Source organism: Triturus cristatus, chromosome 7 (assembly GCF_964204655.1).
Source record: "Triturus cristatus chromosome 7, aTriCri1.1, whole genome shotgun sequence".
NCBI classification, from domain to species: Eukaryota; Metazoa; Chordata; class Amphibia; order Caudata; family Salamandridae; genus Triturus; species Triturus cristatus.
This window is the reverse complement of record NC_140590.1, coordinates 1,304,945,028-1,304,966,857: the sequence shown is the minus strand read 5'-3', so window position 1 is coordinate 1,304,966,857 and position 21,830 is coordinate 1,304,945,028. Positions and strand designations below refer to the sequence as shown.

At 50.2% G+C, this 21,830-nt stretch overlaps 1 protein-coding gene across 4 annotated transcripts in view; it reads right to left on the bottom strand.

The window, feature by feature from the left end:
• SAMHD1 (SAM and HD domain containing deoxynucleoside triphosphate triphosphohydrolase 1) overlaps positions 1–21,830 on the bottom strand; it is a 1,667,622-nt gene that overhangs the window by 884,281 nt on the left and 761,511 nt on the right. For all 4 annotated transcript variants that reach the window (XM_085618924.1, XM_085618923.1, XM_085618925.1 and 1 more), the window contains one exon: positions 3,024–3,124. In XM_085618924.1, coding sequence (XP_085475050.1) covers positions 3,024–3,124 — 101 coding nt within the window. The remainder of the gene's footprint in view (positions 1–3,023; positions 3,125–21,830) is intronic.

Below are 21,830 nucleotides of genomic sequence, written 5' to 3'. Positions count from 1 at the left end.
ACTTCGTATATTAGGCTGGGGGCGCTTGCCAGCACCACTAGACAGCTTTGAAGGGCACACATGGTGCCCTCCTTGCATACTCCAGCCCGAACCGGTTCAGGGAGCCGTTGGCTCCCGCTCTGGCGCAAAACTGGACAAAGTACATGGGAGTAACCTTCCCACTGTACATCACTCCTCTGGGAGGGACCCTTGAATCGTTCCAAAGGGTACTTAAAGCTTATCTGTGAGTGGGTCCCTAGATTCGTCATGGGACAAGATTCAGATCACATACCACTTCAACTGACAGGGTACTCTGGACTTCGCGTTGGGAACGGAGACTGCAAATGGGAAGACTCCTGCTGCTCCCGGTCTTGCAAGTCTGCAGCAACGTCTGTGACTGTGCTCCATACAGGTTCTTCACAGGACCTGTGGACATCCAAAACACCCGAAGGAATCTCCCCTGCATCTGCAGGCACTGCAACGCAGCTGACCGGTCTGCTGATTCTTGGCTCCCACAGACTCCGAAAGACTCAGCAACACAGGTGGTGGTTCTTCAACTCCCTCCAGGCCAGCACTGTCTTCTCACCTAGTTTGAGGCCAGTATTCCTCGTCAGAACCGCTAGAACAGAACCCCTGTGCACCATATTGACTTGTCGTTGTCAAGGCTTAGTGACTCTCCTCTCGAGAGATCTTCAGGCTCGAAGAAGCTCCAACCTCAAGCATCTCTTGCAGCCAAAATCTTCGCTTGCATCGCATCCTTTCCACCGTGGGCCTTCATCCTTTGGTGAGCAGCGCGAGGTCCTCTTGCGACTCCTGTGCCTTCGGACCAAGGGTCCTCTCGAGGCTCCCTGGCTTGCCCGGGCCTGCTCTGATTTACCTGTTCATGCTGAGTCACTTGGAACTTGCTGGTCCCGACAGCGCACATTTTACTTCAACTACGTTAGTTCCGTTACCAAGGCTTGTTGGTGCCCCTGCGGGACACTGACCTCTTGCCTCCTGACATCCGAATGAGACAGCTCGGGATGGCTCCTGATCCTCCTCTGCGTCGCCTGGTCCATACAGCTGCAACTTCAAGGGCACCAACTCTGCTGCATCTCCGACATAGGTGGACATTTATCTTCTGTGCCTCCTGGTCACTCCTTAGTGGCATAGACTCTGTCCCGTCTGCTTGCAGGTACTTCTCACCACCGGACACTTTCACCTTCTTTGTAAGCTGCATCTTCCTGAAGTCCTCCATTGAGTTCTACAGAGGTTTCCGATATCACTTCGCACCTATGCAACTGTCTTCCCTGGTGTAAATATCCTGGTTCCTGTGGTATCCACAGGTGGGGTGACTCTCCAACCTTCCATCTTCCACGGGGATTCTTCAGGGTCCGCTAGGAAAGTTACTTCTTTAAAATTGCAATAGCGACTTGCCTACTGACTAACATTGAGCACACGATGATGTTCCCACTCTGTACATGACCTCCATGGGGTTCCTAGATACTTACCTTGGGTGGTTCCTTGGTGCCTGGCTCTTCTATGTCTTCTGGGTCCATTCTTGACTTAAGTTGTGGTTCACATTCCACTATTTAAGTATATGGTTTGGTCTTCCCCTGGAGACCATTGTGTATTCTGTGCTATTTAGGAATTCTATTGCCAAAGTATTGTGTGTATTGTGCATATATCCTGGTAGGAGATATTGTGTTGTGTTAGGGAGTGTTAGTAACAAATACATATTTTTACAACTACACTGTGTGGTTCTTTTTCACTTAACCTATACCATAAGATTAAGCAGTGGTAAAACAAGCTGCTTTACACTCCTTCTGGACTAAGCCTGAAGGCTGCTCTCCACAGCTACCACTTAGAGAGCTTTCTAAGCTTGTCAGTGACCACTAAAATCACCATTAGGGTTGTCTGGATTAGTGTGGGATGGTACACTTACATACGTAAGCACCATATACTAAGCCAGCCTCCTACACAATGGCAGTGGGTACCTGAACTAATACTGATATGTAGAAATGCACAGCAACAAAAACCATGCAAGGGAAAATGTAATTGGTGGAAGTGCAAGATAAAAGACTGGTGGATTAATGTTTGTGTATAAGGCGGCTCTATCGCAAGTTTATTTGAGAGTGTCATCCTACTTATGTAGATTTGTAGTCCTATAGTATCCAGGTTTATAATCTGTGCAGGCAGGTGTGTAATCTGGGTAGATGGGTAGATCAATAGAATTGTGAGTGCATGTGGTCATGTTGAATTTGTCTGCAAGTCTTGTTTAGTTGTATGTCTCCCCATCTATTTACGCAGCTCATTGGCCCCGTCATGCCCTTCTATAGGTCTGAGAAAAAGTGAATGAAGGTGTGTGTTCCAATCTAACCGCTACTACTCCTCTCCTGAACCCAGCGTTGCAGCACCCTGGAAAATACGTTGCTACCTTTCCGCCCATGTGAACGCTGGACTGCTCTCCACCACATAACTTCTATTACTCTATCACCACACCATTTGAACTGTGCATGACGAGCAACAACTTCAGGTTCTGCACTTCACAAATGGACCCAGACTCTACTGCACTCCTGCACTAGGCTTCCTTATCCTTGCACTGTCACAATACTCTACTTTCACATGACCTCCAGTCAGTATCATTCATTTTTTTTCAATTAAATATAAAGTAAGGTACTCAACAATTGCATACAACATATGCATAGCATAGCCAATACTACTACAACCTTGCCTATTTATCGGTAATAAGCATCTGGTACTGCAATCTTTACTGTGTTTTACTCACACCAGCATAGAATACACGTATAAAATAAATACTGGCATTGCAGTGCTTGTTTAACATCATTGTGACGACATAGCTTTCTTTTTTATCTAACCATCTGACCACTAGGTGAGACTTCCCATGTGAGAGCCACCTTATGAGGTAGAAACAGGGACACTGACTACTACTGCTTGGATTTCAAATTTTCTCTAACATTAGGATACACAGCTGTTCAGCAAAAAAACAAAACAAAAAAAACACACACACAAAATAACACTTCTCGTTTGAGTAAATTTTGTACCTGGCAAAGTAATCCCATTTGTCTACATCAATTCCATTCCTTTTGTTTGCCACTATTTCATACAGAAACCTCTTTTCTTCCGTCCTTCCATGATAAAGCCACTGAAAGATAGAAATAAATTGTAGTTTCAAACAAATCCAATTATGTCCATAACACGAACCAAATGTATAAATGACAAATAATTCTATTTTTTACAGAATGTTTGACTTGAATTGATCCATATTCATGCATGCATGATCAAATCAGCAAAGTATTTAACCTATAAATGACACCCTTCACTAGGACCATTGTCAGTCAGTCATATTGTATAAGTTACTTACCTTCGGTAACGCCTTATCTGGTGGAGACTATATATAGCCGCAGATTCCTTACCTTAGAATTTCCCTAGACGTCAGACTGGATGCAGAAGATTTTTCATAAGCGGTAGCCCTGCATGCCGGCAGGTGGCGTCAATCGGCTCTGTGTCAGTCGTCGGAGTCGTCGTGCCGGTAATGACGTTGTGGTACCTATATAGGTGCACCAATAAGGTGCGCGGATGTCAGTTACTTTTCACGACTCTCCACGCCAGAAGTGGGTAGTCATGAATCGCATTGATCACTATGGGTGTCAAAACTAGGGCCGTAAAAGGGTCCCTAGAAATATGTTTGCAGAGCAGGGTGGATTGGTAAAAAATCTGTGGCTAGATATGGTCTCTACAAAATAAGGAGTTTCCGTAGGTAAGTAACTTGTTCAGCTGATAGAGACTTCTAGCCGCAGATCCTTCACATTAGAATAGATACCCAAACAATACCATCCTTGGATGTAGGTCTGCAAACCAATTTCAAACAAAAAGTCCTGCAGAACCAAATGGGCCAAGTGCCCATTCCTACAGACCGGACTGTCAAGACATTAATGTTTGGTGAACGTGTGCAGGGAAGCCCACGTTGCTGCCTGGCAGATATCCAGGACCGGAACTCCGCATACTAATGGAGTAGTGGCCGCTTTAGCTCTGGTGCAATGAGCCCGCAAACCTCAGGAGGTTGCTTCGTGGTCAGGGCATAGCAGATTTTGATACAGAACACAATCCATCTGAGGATGGTCCGTTCCTGCACAGCCCAACCTTTCTTTGCACTAATATACCCCACAAAGAGTTGGTCGTCCACCCAGAACGTGTGCGCGGTCAAGGTAGAACGACAACGCACTTTTTGGGTCCAAACGGTGGAGTTGCTTCTTTTCCTTGTGGGATGTGGAGGAGCATAAAAGGTAGGCAAGGTGATAGATTGGGCTACATGAAATGGGGTAGCCATTTTCAGAAGAAAGGAGGCCCAAGTGCAAAGCACCACTTCGTCTGGATAGAATGAGAGGTAAGGCAGCTTAGATGATAAGAACTGCAGCTCACTTACTCTGCGGTTAGATGCAATTGCCACAAGGAAGGCTGTTTTCATGGTGAGAAGCTGGAGAGGAAAATTGTGTAGAGGCTCCAAAGGAGCGCACATTAATAAGTTAAAACAAAGTTACGGTCCCACTGAGGCATAATGAACGATGGAGGGGAAAAAATGAGGAAGACCCTTGAGGAACCGATTTACAACTGGGGGACTGGAACTAAAAGGGTTAATCAGGCAACCGTATGAAAGCAGAAATGGCAGAGAGATGACCCATAACAGTGCCCAGAGCAGAGTCCAACTGGGCAAGAGAAACAATGAAAAGCAGAACCTCAGAAACAGGAAGAAAGTGGATCAACAGATATTTCTGCACACCATGCCACAAACCTTTTCCAACAGCAGGCATACACCCTCTTGGTGTAGGGACGCCTGGCTGCAGAAGACAATACAGACTTCAGGGTGAAGGTCGAAAGCTGTTGGCTGTCGCTGCTCAATCTCCACGCAAGAAGACGGGGAATGGACAGGTTGAAGTGGATAACCCTGCCCTGCTGCTGCGACACAAGATCCTCCTGAAGGAGCAGTCTGATTGGAGGATCGCTGGGCATGCGCAGAAGCTCGGGATACTACACACTCTGTGCTCAGTCAAAAGCCACAGGATGACTTGGGCCCGGTCTTTCTTGATCTTCTTGCAAACTCTGGGTTGGAGTAGTATAAGTAGAAAAGCCTTCAGGAAGTTTGAGCTTCACTTGAGAAGAAAAGCGTCTCAGAGTGAGCGCCTCCTTGGAAACTGCAGTGCGCAAAACTGCTGACATTTCGTGTTCTCGGCAGTGGCAAACAGATCTAACCAAGGCTCTCCTCACTGCTGAAAGAGACACTGCCACACCTCTGGATGGAAACACCATTTGTGATACTCTAGGCATCTTTGACTGAGTTTGTCTGCTCTGGCATTCAGAGAACCTGCCAGATGTTTAACCACCAGAGAGATGCCCTGGTGTTCCAGCCATGTCCAGAGGCACAGGGCCTCTTGACTAAGGGTCCATGACCCTACCCCACCTATTTGGTGCAGTGCCAAATGGTGGTGGTGTTTTCGTGAACACTTGCATCGGCCTTCCCTTAATGGAGGGTAGAAAGGCTTTCAATGCCATTTGGATCGTCCAGGAGTTGCAGCAAGTTGATGTGGAGGCCTGATTTTACCAGAGACCAGAGTCCTCTGATATCCACCTCTTCCAGATGGCTGCCCCACCCCAGGAGTGACAAATCTGTGAAACTGGGATCTGGTTGGATAAGGGAGAGAGGTCTGCTTCTGACCCAATTGCAGTTTGTGAGCCACCAAGGCAGATCGTTCACAGTTTCCTCTGAGATCTGGACCAGGTCAGAGAGATTCCCCAGATGCTGCGCCCACTGGAACTTCAGGACCACTGCAGAGCCCTTACATACCATCTTGCATGTGTCTCACGCAGGATGCAGGAGGCCATGAGGCCCAGTAGCCTCAGTCATTCTCACAGAAATCCAGGATAGAGGCTGAAACATCGGTATCATAGCCTGAAAATCCTGGACTCGCCGCTCGGGAGGATAGTCCTGAAACTGCAGTGTGTCCAGCCCATCTTTGATGAAACGGTGTGTCTGAGATGCAATCAGGTGCGATTTTGGCACATTGATAGTGAATGCCCAGGGGGTTCGCCATAGTCTGGAGGTGGGAGAGGACAGCCTGGGGCGAGCCCGCATTCAGCAGCCAGTCGTCGAGATAGGGGAAGACTAGCATCCCTACGACCACTGCCATCACCTTGGTGAACACCCAAGGGAAGGGTTGTCTTGAAGGGGAGGGAGTAGCTCCATCAGCCTATCTAAAGAACCCACCTGTCCGATGTGATGATTGCCAGTGGTTGTGGTAATCCTGCCACCAACTGGTTGCCCATGTTCTTGAAGGTGCAGACTAGGAGGGAACTGACCAGACCCCTGGCCACCCGACCCACGGGTCGAAACAAGCCATGCCCACGGCTGTGCAGAGGTTGCCGAACTTGCGCGGTCTTGTGGCTGGCGTGGCTGAAAGCTCCTTACTTAGCCAAGGAAGGCACAAAAAGCAGATGGAATGTGTGGCCACTGAGAGGCCCAAGGATTTGGCTGTAGTCCATGAGTCCTTAAAGCGCTCCAGGGCCATATCTGCTTTGTCTACGAAGAGACAGCTGTCATCAAAGGCCATGTCCATGAAGGAAGCCTGGACATCCCCAGAAAACCCAGAAGTTCTCAGCCAGGAGTAGTGTTGAACAGCCACTGTTGATGAAATCACTCTGCCCACCGAGTCATTGAGTCAAGTCCACAACGAATGGCGATCTTTGTCACATCCCTACCGTCAGATGCTGCTTGAGAGAGGATAGTCCAGGCCGCCTCCGGGACCTGTGGCAGCACTTACGCAACTGTTTCCCACAGGGAGTGGGAGTAATGGCCAAGTAGGCATTCATTGTTACCAACCACAATGCAAGGCTGGCGGAAGAAAACATTTTTTTGCCCCAACTATCCAGCCTCTATCCTTTCCGGGGATGCAGAAGGGAACGCATCCTGAGATGAAGAAGCCTGGACAACCAGGCTCTCAGGGGTAGGGTGTTGGGTGAGGAAGTTTGGGTCCCCAGGTATGGGGCGATGGCAGCTGGCAATCGCCCCTTTTACAGGATCCCCTGTGTTGGGTTTGGACCAGATACCCAAAAGGACATAAGCAAGGGTGTCATTGAACAGGAGAAAGGGTTCCAACATGGAGACTCCCGGTTGCAGCACCTCTGTCAAGATATTAGTCTTGACTGCCACCATGGGCAACTGAAGCTCAAGGACCTTAGCTGCCCCACACACCACCATTGCGTAGGATGCTCCCTCCTCCATAGCCATGGTCTTTCCCCGAGGCCAAACCGATGAAAATAGGGCTCAGACTCCAATCTCAGAGGCAGGACTTCCATCGGCATCGGGAGGAAGGGAGCATTGGCATCGGACTGGCACTGGAAAAGCTCGAGATAGCTCAACCAGCGCCGGTCCTAATCCATGAATGGATCCCTGGGGCCCCACTGTAGTAAGGGGACAAGGCACAGAACCAGAAGGAGCCCCATCTGAATAAAGGCAGTTCTTCTGGGTCGGACCGCCCAAAAACGAGGCAGATAGCCTTACAGAACTCTTAACTGGGTGGGGGTCGCTCCGGCCATCGGAAATTCTGGAGCGCACGGAGTCAGCTCAGGTGCAAGTTCGAGAGAACGAGCCCTAGAATGCCGAGGCTCCCTTGTCTCGTCAGCAGACGGACAAGGAGAAGTCAAAGAAGGCTTCTACTTCTTACTTGACCAAGATCTTGAACACCACGAAGTCGCATGCTGAGCCGCTAGCAGCTTAAGGACCGCTTCCTCAAAGCCTTTGGATCCAAGGCCCAGCAATCGGAGCACACCTTGGTGTCGGGGTCACTCTCCAAACACCAAAGGCACATGAGATGCAGGTCCATCGCTGACATTGGCCGGTGACGGGCACCACAGGGCTTAATAACAGACTTGCATGAGTACAAATTCCACACAGAAGGACGTAAACTTCAAAAGAAATTGACAAAATGTTTAAAAAAAGGCCTGGACAAGTTACTTGCCTTCAGTAATTCCTTATCTGGTGGTGGCATCATCTAGCCACACATTCCTTACATGAGAACTTCTAGGCGTCAGGCTGGATAGGAAGATTTTGATAGCAGTACCCCTGTGCGGCCATAGGTAGCATCAGTCAACTCTGCGTTACGTCGTAGGCATCGGCGTCGTTGTGACATCCAGGTTGTCCACCCCGGCACGATGACGTCAGTACTTTCCACGCCAGAAGTGCTGAGCCATGTAATACGAGGGCCCAGGATACCTACACCAGGGAAGCAGAGTGCAAAGGTAAAAAGTGACGTCGGAAACTGCTGTAGACCACAATGGAGGACTTCAGTACATATGCCACTGGCGAAGGCTGTGCAAGAGTCTGGTGGAATCCAAGGGTGGATTCTTGAAGAGAAGAACCTGCAAGCATAGGGGACAGAGTCTATGGCACTCAGGAGTGACCAGGAGGCACAGAAGAGCAACGACCACCGATGACGAAAGATGAAGGAGAGCCGACGGTGAGCTTGTCGCTACAGCTGTGAGGACCCGGCAATGCTGAGTAAGACCAGGAGCCGCTCACGGGCTGTCCCAGGGGGTCAGTGTCTGTCGGAAGCACCAACAAGCTTTGGCAGAAGCAACCGATGTGGAAAACAATGAAGGAGCAATGATGGGACCAGCAAGGTCCAAGGGACTCACCAAGTGCAGGAAAGTGAGAGCAGGGCCCGAACAAGCAGGGGAGCCCACTGAAGCAAGAGCAGACCCTGAAGAGGACCCAGAGGCCAAAGGCACAGGAGTCGCAAGAGAAGCACAAGCAGCTCACCAAAGATGCAGGCCCACTGTACAGCAGATGTGGTGAAGACAAAGATCTTGGCAGGAAGAGATGTTGGAAGCTGGAGCTTCTTGTACCCCGAATATCTCTGGACTGCAGGAACAACAAGCCCTGGCAACGTTGAGCTGAAGCGTTGCACAGAGGTTTCGTCACAGCGGATCCGATGAGGAATACTGGCCACAAAATTGCAGAGGACAACAGGGCAAGCCTCGACGGAGTTGCCGAGCCTTTCGAAGTCCGTGGGGCGTCAGAAGCACTAGACCGGTCAGCTTTTTTGCGGTGCTTGCAGATCCAGGGGAGTGACTCCTTCACTCCAAGGTAGATTACTTTGGGTGTCCTTGATGCCCACAGGTCTGCTGAAGATCCTGGAAGAAGCACAGACACAGACCACAAAAAAGTATTGTAGAACAACAAGATCAGGAGCAGCAGGAGTCTTCCTTGATGCATTCTCGGTTACAGATGAAGTCCAGAGAAGTCCAAGATTCCAGACAGTCGAAGAGTGAAGTGGTTTCAGGCTTGAGTCTTGTCCCACGACAAATCTGAGGACCCACCCACAGGTAAAGTCCTTTTATACCCTTAGAAAGGGGTTAGGATGCCTCAAGGTTCCCTCCCAGAGGAGGGGCTGATTAGGCCGGGGGGATTCGCCCATGTCCTTTGTCCAGTTTCGTGCCACAGCAGGAGCCAAGGGCTTCCAGAACTGGCTCTAACCATAGTATGCAAGGAGGGTACCAAATGTGCCCTTCAAAGGAGTCGGGTGGCGCTGTCAAGCGCACCCAGCCCAATACACTGAGTCCTGCCTGGGAGGTGGTCACACCTCCCTGTGACAGGAACCCAATTGTTCTATTTTACCCTGCTTAAGTTCAGCTCAGCAGCAGGAGGGCAGAATTGTGTCTGTGGTCAGCAGCAGCACTAGCTTGCTAGCAGACCCTGAAAGCCTGTTACTCAAAGTACTGGAGACTTCCCAGAGGAGACCCCCAGTGCATGGAATCATACGTCCAACAGCGGTAACGGTGTTGCAGTACGATTCCAACATGTTTTATGCCAACCATGCCCTGGTTCGGCACAGCCACTATATAGTTAGCCATTGCGTAATGACGCATGGCCACTATATGTATCAGAATGGCTGACCGCACTTACAAAGCCTGGAGAATGGACTACGTGGTTTGATGGGTGTCCTGGTCATGCAGGGGCACCCTCACACTTATAACCCAGCGTCCTGCCTGAGGGGTGACGTACAGGTTTTAAGTGTAGTGACCTCAGATATAAGAAAATGTTTATCTGGCACCAGCTTACACAGGCTGCAATGGCAGGCCTGTAGTCAAAGTTAGAGTGATCTCTCATGGGTGGCATAATACATGATGCAGCCCATGGAGACCTGGTGTACCTATGCCCTGGGTACCTTAGTACCATATACTAGGGACTTACAAGGGTACACCAGTAGGCATTTGTGGCGGTACCATGTCAAATGTAGGGAGGAAGCACAGTGGCTGGGGTTCTGATCAGCAGGATCATATACAGACTAGTAAAAAGAAACCTACTGACAGCAGCAAAGAGTGGGGGTAACCATGAAAGCAGTTCCTACTTTCCTACACAAAACCCCCCCAAACGAAAGGAAATGAGACTAACCTTGCCCAGTTGAGTCTTCATTTTCTAAGTGGAAATATCTGGAGAGTCCATCTGCGTTGGCATGGTTACTTACAGGTCTATGTTTCACGGAAAAGTCCATCCACTGTAGGGAAATGGAACACCTCAAAAGTTTGGGGTTTTCACCCTTCATCTGCTTAAGCCATAAGAGGGGCTTATGGTATGCCTGAACAATGAAGTGAGCACCTAAGAGATATGGCCTCAACTTGTTCAAGGCCCAGAACACAGCAAAGGCATCCCTCTCAATAGCTAAATAACGCTTCTCCCTGGGGGGGTCATCCTTCTGCTTATAAAAGCTACTGGTTGGTCCTGGCCATCTGCATTCAGTCGTGGTACTCGGCACCTACCCATATCTCAGAAGCATCTGCCTGGACAATGAGGGATTAGGAGTAATCAGGATTTTGCAGGCTGGGAGCAGTGCACATGGCCTGTTTCAGGTCATCAAATGCCTTCTGACAGCTAACTGTCCAGCGAACCTTTTTAGGCATTCTCTTGGAGGTGATATCATTAAGGGTAGTCACTATGGACCCATATCCCTTAACAAACCTCCTGTAGTACCCAGTCTGGCACCAGAAAGCTCTGACCTGAGTCTGAGTATTGGGAGCAATCCAGTTTATTATGGTCTGGATTTTGCTCTCCAATGGCTGAACCTGGCCTCCACCTACACTGTGGGCAAAGTACACAACCTTGCTCTGCCCGATCTGGCACTTTGTGGCCTTGATAGTGAGGCCTGCCTTTTGCAGGGCCTTCAGAACATTCCTGAGGTGGAGCAAGTGATCCTCCCAGGTGGAGCTCAAGACAGCAATATCATCTATAGATGCACTGTAGGCTTCCAGACCTGAGATAACTTGTTCACCAACCTCTGAAATGTGGCAGGTGCACTCTTCAAACCAAAAGGTATTTATTACAATAAATTAATAATGCCCACTAGGGGTTGAAAATGCTCTTTGGCTTGGCATCCGCAGAGAGTCTGATTTGCCAGTAGCCAGCAGTCAGGTCAAATGTATTGAGCTACTTGGCTGAGGCCAGAGTATCAATCAGCTCATCTGCCCTGGGAATTAGATGGGCATCAGTCTGAGTGAATGCATTGGGACCTGTGTAGTCTACACAAAACCTAATTTCTCTCTTACCATCATGGGTGTGATGTTTTGGCAAAACGACTAGCCCAACGGCTATCCAAAAGGTTCAATGATCTCCAACTCCAGCATCTTTTGGACCTCAGCCCTGATGCAGTCTCTGACATGGTCAGATTGTCTGTAGATTTGACTCTTTATAGACTGTCACCTGTGTCCACATCATGGGTACACCAGATGGTTTCACTTGAAGTCGGAGAGAAATTTTGGGAAACTGATTGAGGACCTGCCTACAATAAGCTTGTTGATGGTCATTGAATCTCCCTTCCAAGGCTACTCCATCAACTGACCCAACAACAGGGTCCTGGGAGAAGAGATAGGAGAGGGTCACTCTTCCACCTGTCCCTCATCAGGTACCATGAGCAAGCTCATGTCAGCGCTGGCAACAAAAGGCTTTAGGCGGTTCATATGAAAAACTCTGTGAGGACTTCTGGGAGTGCCTAGGTCCACCAAATAGGTGACCTCATCTTTTTTCTCAAGGATGGTATGGGTGCCACTCCACTTGTCTTGGAGAGCTCCTGGGGCCACAGGCTCAAGCACCCACACTTTCTGACCCGGCTGGTCAACAGCCTTTTATGCATGCCAAGCTTTCTGAAGCTCCTAGCTGGCCTCAAGGTTTTTGCTGGCCTTCATGTACTCAGCCATACGTAAACGATGGCCAAGGATATAGACTCAATATCCTGTTTAGAAATTGAGAGGCTGCTCCCAGCTCTCCTTAACCAGACACAATGGACCCCTAACTGGATGCCCAAACAGAATTTCAAATGGGCTGTAGGACACCCCATTCTGAGGAACCTCTCTGCAGGCAAAGAGAAGGCAGGGTAGTAAGACATCCCATTTTTGCATGAGCTTTTCTGGGAGTCCCATGATCATACCCTTGAGGGTCTTATTGAACCTTTCAACAAGCCCATTGCACTGTAGATGGTAGGGTGTGATAGACTTGTAGTTTACACAGTGGAGAAGTGTGGCTCAATGATTAGAGCGGCAGACCCTGATGCAGAGGTCTAGCCCAGGACCAGGGTTCAATTCCCCGCCTCGGCGGGTCTTGGGCTCAAAATATTCCACGGACCTGATAATTCTTGCCTCGGTGCCATTCCAATCATGGAGTCCCACTCTGCAACTCTGGGCAATAGCTTGCTTAATCTCCACAACGGCCCCCACAACGCTAAGGATGCCTGGCCTCCACCTTGGGGGTGCCCAGGAGTGGACGCCTCACAGGGAAAGCCAGGATGGGTTCCACAGCGGTATTCGTACAAGCGCCTTGAGACCCTTGTGGGTGAGTAGTGCGCTATACAAGTATCAATTTACATTTACATTTCACGACACTCTTTCCACATTATAGTGATGTAGCTAGTCAAGAAGTTTGCACCTCTGTTCAACAAGACCTCTTTAGAAAACCCAGCTCTGGAAAAGACTACCAGAAGAGCCTTAGCCACTACAGGAGCTGTAGTGGTCCTAAGGGGACTAGCTACTGGATACCTAGTGGCATGGTCCACCACCACTAGAATGTAACTGTGTCCAGATGCTGTTGGAGGGTTTAAGGGACCAACAACGTCTATCCCTATCCTCTCAAAGGACCACAACTACTGGAAGTGGAATTAAGGGGCGCCTTTGTAGTGCCACCTGACTTTCCACTGGCTTGGCAAGTGACACAGGAGCAACAAAACCCATGTGTCTATTCACATGTGGGGCCAGTGAAAATGAGGGACAGGCCTGTCTCAAGTCTTGCTTTGCCCAAGATGTCCTGCAAGGGGAATGTCATGTGCTAGGGACAGGAGAAAACTCCTGTATGTCCAAGGTGTAACCAACGTCCTGGCGGTGCCAGGCTTGGGGTTACTACTCTCAGAAAATAGAAGTCCATCTTCCCAATAGATCCTATGGGACCCATTGACATTCCCTATCTCCTCAGCAGCAGCTTGCTGCCTGAGTTGTTCAAGAGTGGAGCAGGATTTCTGCTCTAGACCCAGGTCTGCCCTGGAAGGCCACCCTACCCCAAATAACTCTGCCATGTCAGGCCCAAGTTCCTCTAGGACAGTTCCTTCACAGGGGCTAGGATCATCTTGCTCTGTAGACTGATACTGACTGGGAATTTAATTTAATTTAATTGTGGGTTTATATAGCGCTAGAATCGACTCCCGGAGGAGTATCTCCGTGCTTCGACCGCTGGGGAACCCGTCCTGGCTCACCCTGAGAGATGGTCCCTAATGGGTATCTCTAAGGTGCGACCAAGCATCCCCGGCGGTCTGGGGGGGCCGTTGTGAAGATGAGGCAATCTAATGCCCAGAGTTGCCGAGTGTGGTCCCTGACTGGAGTAGGCACCGAGGCGAGAATTATCGAGCCCGCTGACCCTGGTCCACGACCCTGCCGCGTCGGGAATCGAACCCTGGTCCCGGGCCGTCCTCTGCTTACGGGTCTGCCGCCTCTAACCAGTGAGCCACACCTCTCCACACATCTGGGGGGAGAATGATTCCTTACCCTTCCTGATCCTTCTCTTAGGGCTAGCTAGGCCCTTTTTCCAGGATCCCGAGCTCCTTTAGAGCCTAACTGTTCGGCCTGAGCCCAAGTAAGAGCAAATGCACTGGCAGAGATTTCCATCATCTACGCATGAGTTCTGAACTCCACTTCAGGCCAGGCTGAAGTTTCTAAATCATTGCTCAACCAGCAGTCCACAGGTAGCGCTGGGGAAACCACAACTCTTTTAGGGCCAGTTACCCCTCCCCAGCTGAGATTTACAACTGCCAGTCCTGACATTGCTTGTATTGGTCACTTGGTAAAGTTGACCAAGTATGATTTGGTCAGGAAACACAAGCTTCTCTTTCTGTTGACCATTAATCAGTGGCTGTTGTCTCTAATTGCCCTAGTTAGTTGGAATTACAAGTAGTTACATGCCACTGTCGCAGACAAGGACAGTCTGAGTGGGAGTTCTGACTAAACCAGAACCCACTTCAGAACCCAAGGTTAACCCTAATAATCCCTTAGTGGCACTACTACTACTTGTACTGGTGCTAGTTGCCTTAGGGGCAGTAGCAGTAGCTTCTTTGGTGTTAACTTTAGAGCAATTGGCATCCCTTGCTCTGTGGCCTTTTTCCTTACATAGGTAACACTAAGGTTTCTTGCCAGTGAAAGAGGAGTTTGGGGAAACGCCCCCCCCCCACCCACGAGGAAGATTTTTGGGGACATTGTGAAGACTCCTTTTTGTCTTTACCCTTGTCCCCACCCTTCTCTCTGGCCTTACCAGAATCTTGCTTCTTCTGATCACCTCCACCACCATGTTTTTTCTGCATTACCCTGGTGCGGACTATTTTGTCTACCTTCTTTTCCAAGCCTTGGGGAGAGGCCAGATCATAGTCCACCAGGTACTGGTGCGGCTGCTGATTTGGACAGTTATTAAGAATGTGCTCGCTCATCAATACATTGTACAATCCCTCATAATCATGCACATTACTTCCATGAAGCCAGCCTTCCAGAGCCTTAATAGCACTGTCTACAATGTCAACCCAGTCTTGGGTGCGTATCTCCCTGAATTTGACCCTGTACTGTTCAGTGGTCAAACCAAAACCTACTATGAAGGCACTCTTCAAGACTGTGTAGGTGTCAGCATCTTCCTCCTTGACAATGTGTCTCTACCTTTGTGTTAGCAAAGGAGAGCCACAGGATAGCTGCTCACTGCCCCTGAGGGAACTTCTGTACTTTACAGGGCCCTCGCTAAGACAGTGATCCATTAGTGGATATCACCCCCCCCCCCCCCATAGTAAGGAGGGACTATCCTGCTCAGGTTCCAAATACCAAAAGATTAATCCCTGACCCTTGGGGACACCAGTTCTGCCACCATGGGACTCTAGTCCCAAATACTTTCTAGCCCTCTGCACCTTTAAGGTTTCCTTATCAACAGCCAGCAGCTCTTTGATTCTGAGCTTGGCTCTCTCAAGCTTAAGCGGGGGGTATTCCCTTTCTAAGTAGTCCTCCCTCATACTAGCGATGGAGGTCCCTATTGAGTTATTACAGGCACTGGAATTAACAGTGTAGGATCTAGACCTCTCCTGCATTCTCTGCACCGTTCCAGGAGGAATAGAGGGGGACCTAACTCTAGGGACACCCTCTGTACTATTTGCTGGGGATCAGAGTTCACCAAGGTGGAGTCATCAGACTCCTCCTGGTCAGGCTCAGAATTTGTGTCACTGGGGTGAACCTCCCCTGACTCATCTTCTGGAGCCACCCCACACTCATTGTTCTGCCTCTCTGACCTACCAGCTTTCTGGAGGTCATCCTGCAGTAGCAGCTCTAATAGTTACTGAGTGTATACTACCTGTCTTTAACTTCCTGGATGCAGCCAGGGTCACAAGTTCCTGGAACTTAAGACCACTGTAGCTAGAAGACTGGGACCCACTGGATTCCCCAACTAAAGACATGGTAAACTAGGTGTAGAATGGTGTTGCACCTAGCTACCCTAGTGGAAACTAAACTTGAAAAGCATTGTAGAAAGGGTTGTACTAGACCTTCAACTAGCAATCCAAAAAGTTCAGTAGAAATTACGGCTATACAAAAAGTATTTATATGTGCCTAACGCTACTGATGTTTTTTCATTTAACCACACCTAGATTACCTGGTAAAACAGTGCAGGCTTAAATCCCAACCGCTGCCACCAATGTAGGAGGCTGGCTTAGTATATGGTGCACACTTATTTAACCCCTTCTGTGCCCATGACGAGCTGGACTCGTCATGGGCCGCGGTTGCGCTGTGCCCATGACGAGTCCAGCTCGTCATGAACCCCGCCCGCTAATGCAACGCCCGGCACAGGGCGGGGAAAGGGCGTGGCACACAAGGGGTTAAGTGAAGCACCTTGCACTAATCCAGACAACCCTTATGGTATTGTAGTGGTCTTAGACAACCATAGAAAGCTCTCTAAGTGGTAGCCGTAGAGAGCAGCATTTAGGCTTAGTCCAGAAGGAGTGTTAAGAAGCTTGTTTTCCAGATTTAATTATGTAGTGTAGGTCAAACAAAAAAGAACCACACAGTGTAGTTATAAAAATATGTCAATTCATTATACAACGCTCACTAACACATTGGTATATCTCCTACCAGGAGATATTGCACAAATACACACAATACTTCAATTGTTAACAGGCATGTAAGCACAATATACAGTGGTTTCCAGGGGGTGGTCAAACCATATAGTATAGTGGAATGCGGACTGCGACCAAAGTCGGGACTTGGACAAGGAGACTCAGAAGAGCCGGGGACACAAGAAACTACCCACGGTAAGTACCCAGGAACCCCACAGAAGCTGTGTGCAGAGTGGAAACAGCTGTGTACTCAAAAGAAGTCAACGGGAAAGCCGTAGTTGCAGTTCTGGAGAAGAAGGACCCTTCCCAGTGGACCCTGACGAAATCTCCTGCGGACCCGGCAGCAAGAGGCTGTGTAGGTGGTACACGGGTGCTGAGCAGCAAGGGCGGTGTGCCATTTTGCTCCCACCCCCCTCCCGGGATCCTTGAGGCATCAAACGGATTGGCCTCTTTAATAAACTCGTTCCTCTCCCCATAACAAATAAATATATTTTGGCGGATTTTTCACTGTAAATAATAATTTTTCACACAGCAGCCCACGGTAGGGTGAACCTTAGCGCGCTCATACCACCGGGGCTCCGCACATCCACTCTGGTCCTGAAGAATGCCTGACGAACACTCATAGAGGCAGAAACATGTTGACCGCCGCGGAGTGAACCAGGTCTTCTATTTTTTTGACCCTCACTCCCTTTTAGTTTGTTCCAATTAGCAAAATTATTAAAGTTTTATTTTTTGACTTAATTGGACATTTTAAATTCACTATCCCCACACAAGAACCCCGCTCCGCAGTAACCTGGCGTTGCAGCACACTGGGATGACATTCGGTCATCCCAGTGGAGCCCGATGATGAAGCATGTCACCAACCAGGTTGGCGAGTGAGGGCTTTTAAATACCAAATGGGTATTTCTCATTGAGGTCTTCACTCTTTTCAACAACATATCGGTTTGTCTGGAATCTGTGGACCAGTGCTCCCTCGATTAACAGTGCCCCCTTTATGGATTTAAGTTACACTGGCTTTGTTGATTTTGAATAAACCATTGAGGGGACTAGCCGTGTAGATCCCTTCCTCTCTTGTTGATTCTTTTTAGAAATCTAATGGAAGACAGAGGGTTGGAGAGTCACCCCACCCGTGGATATCCCAGGAACCAGGATACCTACACCAAGGAAGCCGGGTGCATAGGCGCGAAGTGAAGTCGGAAAATGCCGTAGACCACAATGGAGGACTTCAGTAAAGATGCCGCTGGCAAAGACTGTTCAAGAGTCCGTAGGAATCCAAGGGTGAATTCTTGAAGAAAAGAACCTGCAAGCAGAGAGGACAGAGTCTATGCCACTAGGAAGTGACCAGGAGGCACGGAAGACCATTGACCACCGATGACAAAAGATAAAGGAGTGAGGACAGTGACCGTGTCACTATAGCTGTGAGGACCAGGAGACGCTGAGGAAGACCAGTAGCCATTCACGAGTAGGCCCACGTCACAAATCGAGGACCAGGGGGTCAGAGTCCCGCAGGGGCACCAACAAGCCTTTGCAGTAGCAACAGATTTGGAAAATGATGAAGGAGCAACATTGGGATCAGGAAGGTCCAAAGGACACACCAAGTGCTGGAGAGTCAGGGCAAGCCCGAGCAAGCAGGGGAGCCCACTGAAGCAAGAGAAGGCCCTTGAGAGGACCCACAGGCCAAAGGCACAGGGCCCTGAAGGGAAACAGCCCTGACACCAAAAACTGATCCACAGTGCAGGGAAGACGGGTGGGTAGCTAAGGAATCTGCGGCTAGATCATGTCTCAACCAGATAAGGCGTTACGAAGGTAAATAATTTGTCCATCTGATAGAGACATCTATTTGCCGATTCCTTACCTGTGAACAGATACCCAAGCTATACCATTACCGGAAGAGGTACTGCGGAAAGGCTTTAAACCAAAAAGTCCTCCAGGATAGAACGGCCATAAAGGCCCTCCCTGTAGACCCAATTGTCCAGGCAGTTGTGCTTGTCGAACAAGTTACTTACCTTCGGTAACGATGTATCTGTAAGAAACATTAGTTAGTTAGATTCCTCACCTTAGAATATCCCCAGGCGTCAGACTGGATCCGGAAGATTTTTCGTCAGCAATACCCCTTGCGTGTCGCTAGGCGTCGTCTGCGGCTCCGCGTCCGTCGTCGGCGTCGTGCGCCGGAATGACGTCGGAGTACTTAGACGCCGCCCTCGCGCGCTGACGTCAGTTCTTGTACATAGCTTTCCGCGCCAGGAACGCAGAGCCATGCAAAGACGGACACTGGTGCCAAAAATAAAATCTAGGGGCCTGAAAAGGATAACCTTAACCCTAGATGTTAGTTCGCAGAACGGGGAGGATGGGTGGGTCGGTGAGGAATCTAACTAACTAATGTTTCTTACAGATACATTGTTACCGAAGGTAAGTAACTTGTTCATCTGAAAGAAACACGTTAGTTAGATTCCTCACCTTAGAATAGATACCCAAGCAATACCATCCCCGGTGGTGGGTCTGCGAACCAAGATCACACCAGAAAGTCCTGGAGGACAGAACGGCCAAAGAAGCCATCCCTCCGGACTTGGCTGTCAAGGCAATAATGCCTGGCAAACGTGTGTAGCAAAGCCCACGTTGCCGCCTGACAGATGTCCTGCAAAGGGACACCCCGTCCCAAAGCAGTAGTAGCCGCCGTGGCCCGAGTAGAATGGGCGCGCAGCCCAACAGGAGGGTCCTTTTTTGCCAAGGAATAACAAATTTTGATGCACTAAACGACCCACCGAGAGATGGTCCGTTTGTGCACAGCTTTCCCCTTCTTAGCACCCACGTATCCAACGAAAAGTTGGTCGTCCACCCGGAACTGCTTTGTGCGGTCCAGATAAAAGGAGAGCGCACGTTTCGGGTCCAGACGGTGGAGCCTCTCTTCCTCTTTGGAAGGATCCGGAGGCGGAAAGAAGGTGGGCAAGGTGACAGACTGCCCAAGATGAAAGGGGGTCACCACTTTCGGAAGAAAGGAGGGACGAGGCCGAAGGACAACCTTGTCCGGATGAACAGAGAGAAAAGGAGGCTTTGATGATAAAGCCTGGAGCTCACTCACCCGGTCTAGCCGAGGTGATGGCTACCAGAAAAGCAGTCTTAAGCGTCAGCAGACGAAGAGGACAATTATGAAGAGGCTCAAAGGGAGCGCACATTAGAAATGTGAGAACAAGATTCAAGTACCACTGAGGCATTACAAAAGGGACAGGAGGGAACGTGTGAGTAATGCCTTTTAGAAAGCGTGTAACTACAGGGGACTTGAAAAGAGAAGGCTGATCAGGAAGCCGCAAGAAGGCAGAGATGGCAGCAAGATAACCTTTCAAGGTGCCCAGGGCAGAGCCCTGCCGGGCCAAAGAAAGAAGAAAGAGGAGAACCTCAGAAAGAGGGGCGGAAAGGGGATCCACAGCCTTTGCTGTGCACCATGCCACAAATTTGTTCCACCGGCAGGCGTATACCGTCCTTGTGGAGGGACGCCTGGCTGCCAGAATGATATCACAGACTTCAGGAGGCAAGTCAAATGGCATCAACTGCCGCCGCTCAATCTCCACGCATGGAGGTGGAGGCTGGACAGGTTCGGGTGGAGGACCGTCCCCTGCTGCTGCGACAGAAGATCCTCCCGAAGGGGCAGACGTATCGGAGGATCGGTCAACATACTGAGTAGCTCGGGATACCAGTACCTTCGTGCCCAATCCGGAGCCACCAAGATGACTTGGGCCCGGTCGTGCCTGATCTTCTTCAGCACTCTGGGCAGAAGTGGTATAGGCGGAAAGGCGTACAACAGACCGCAACTCCACTCGTGACGAAAAGAGTCGCCGAGCGAGTGCCGCCTTGGAAATTCCAACGCGCAGAACTGCAGACATTGCGCGTTCTCGTCGGTGGCAAATAGATCTAACCAAGGCTCTCCCCACTGCTGAAAGAGACCTTGCGCCACTTCGGAGTTCAGACGCCATTCGTGAACCATCATGCACCGGCGGCTGAGTTCGTCTGCTCTGGCGTTCAGAGAGCCCGCCAGATGCTGAACCACTAGGGTGACGCCCTGGTGTTCCAGCCATGTCCAGAGGCGCAGAGCCTCCTGACAAAGGGTCCACGACCCCACCCCGCCCTGTTTGTTGCAATACCACATGGCGGTGGTGTTGTCCGTGAACACTTGCACAACACTTCCCCGGACAGAGGGAAGGAAGGCTTTCAGTGCAAGACGGATCGCTCTCAACTCCAACAGGTTGATATTGAGCCGAGTCTCCGCCGGAGATTATAGGCCTCTGATCTCCGCCTCTCCCACATGGCCCCCCCCATCCCAGGAGGGACGCATCCGTCACTACCACATGCTCCGGTTGGGGTAGGGAGAGGGATCTGCCGCTGACCCAATCGCGATTCGTGAGCCACCACTGCAGCTGTTTCGCAGTGCCCTCCGAGATCAAGACATGGTCGGACAGGTTGCCTCGATGCTGGGCCCACTGAAACTTCAGGTCCCACTGCAGAGCCCGCATCCGCCACCTGGCATGAGGTACCAACAGGATGCAGGAGGCCATCAGCCCCAGAAGCCGCAGCACCAACCTGACCGAAATCCAAGACAGAGGCCGGAAGATGGGAATCAGGGCCTGAATGTCCCGGACCTGCTGTTCCGGCGGATAGACCCGGAACTGCGCCGAATTGAGAACCGCCCCAATGAAAAGGAGCTTCTGGGAGGGACTCAGGTGTGACTTCGGCACATTGATGGAGAAACCCAGCGAGTGCAGGAGGTCTGCCGTAGTCTGGAGGTGGGAGACGACCTGCTGGGGCAAGCCCGCCTTCAACAGCCAGTCGTCAAGATAGGGGAAGACTGGAACCACTAATCTGCGCAGATGAGCTGCGACCACCGCCATCACTTTCGTGAACACCCGAGGGGCACTGGTGAGACCGAAGGGGAGCACGGTGAACTGAAAATGCTCCTGACCCACCGTGAACCGCAGGTAACGCCGGTGGGCCGGCATGACGGGGATGTGGAAATAAGCGTCCTGCAAGTCCAACGCTACCATCCAGTCTCCCGGGTCTAGGGCAGCTAGAACCTGAGCCAACGTTAGCATCTTGAACCGTTCTTTCCGAAGGAAGACGTTCACGCTCCTGAGGTCCAAGATTGGGCGCAGGCCCCCTTTGCCCTTCTTGGGAACCAGAAAGAAGTGGGAATAACAACCA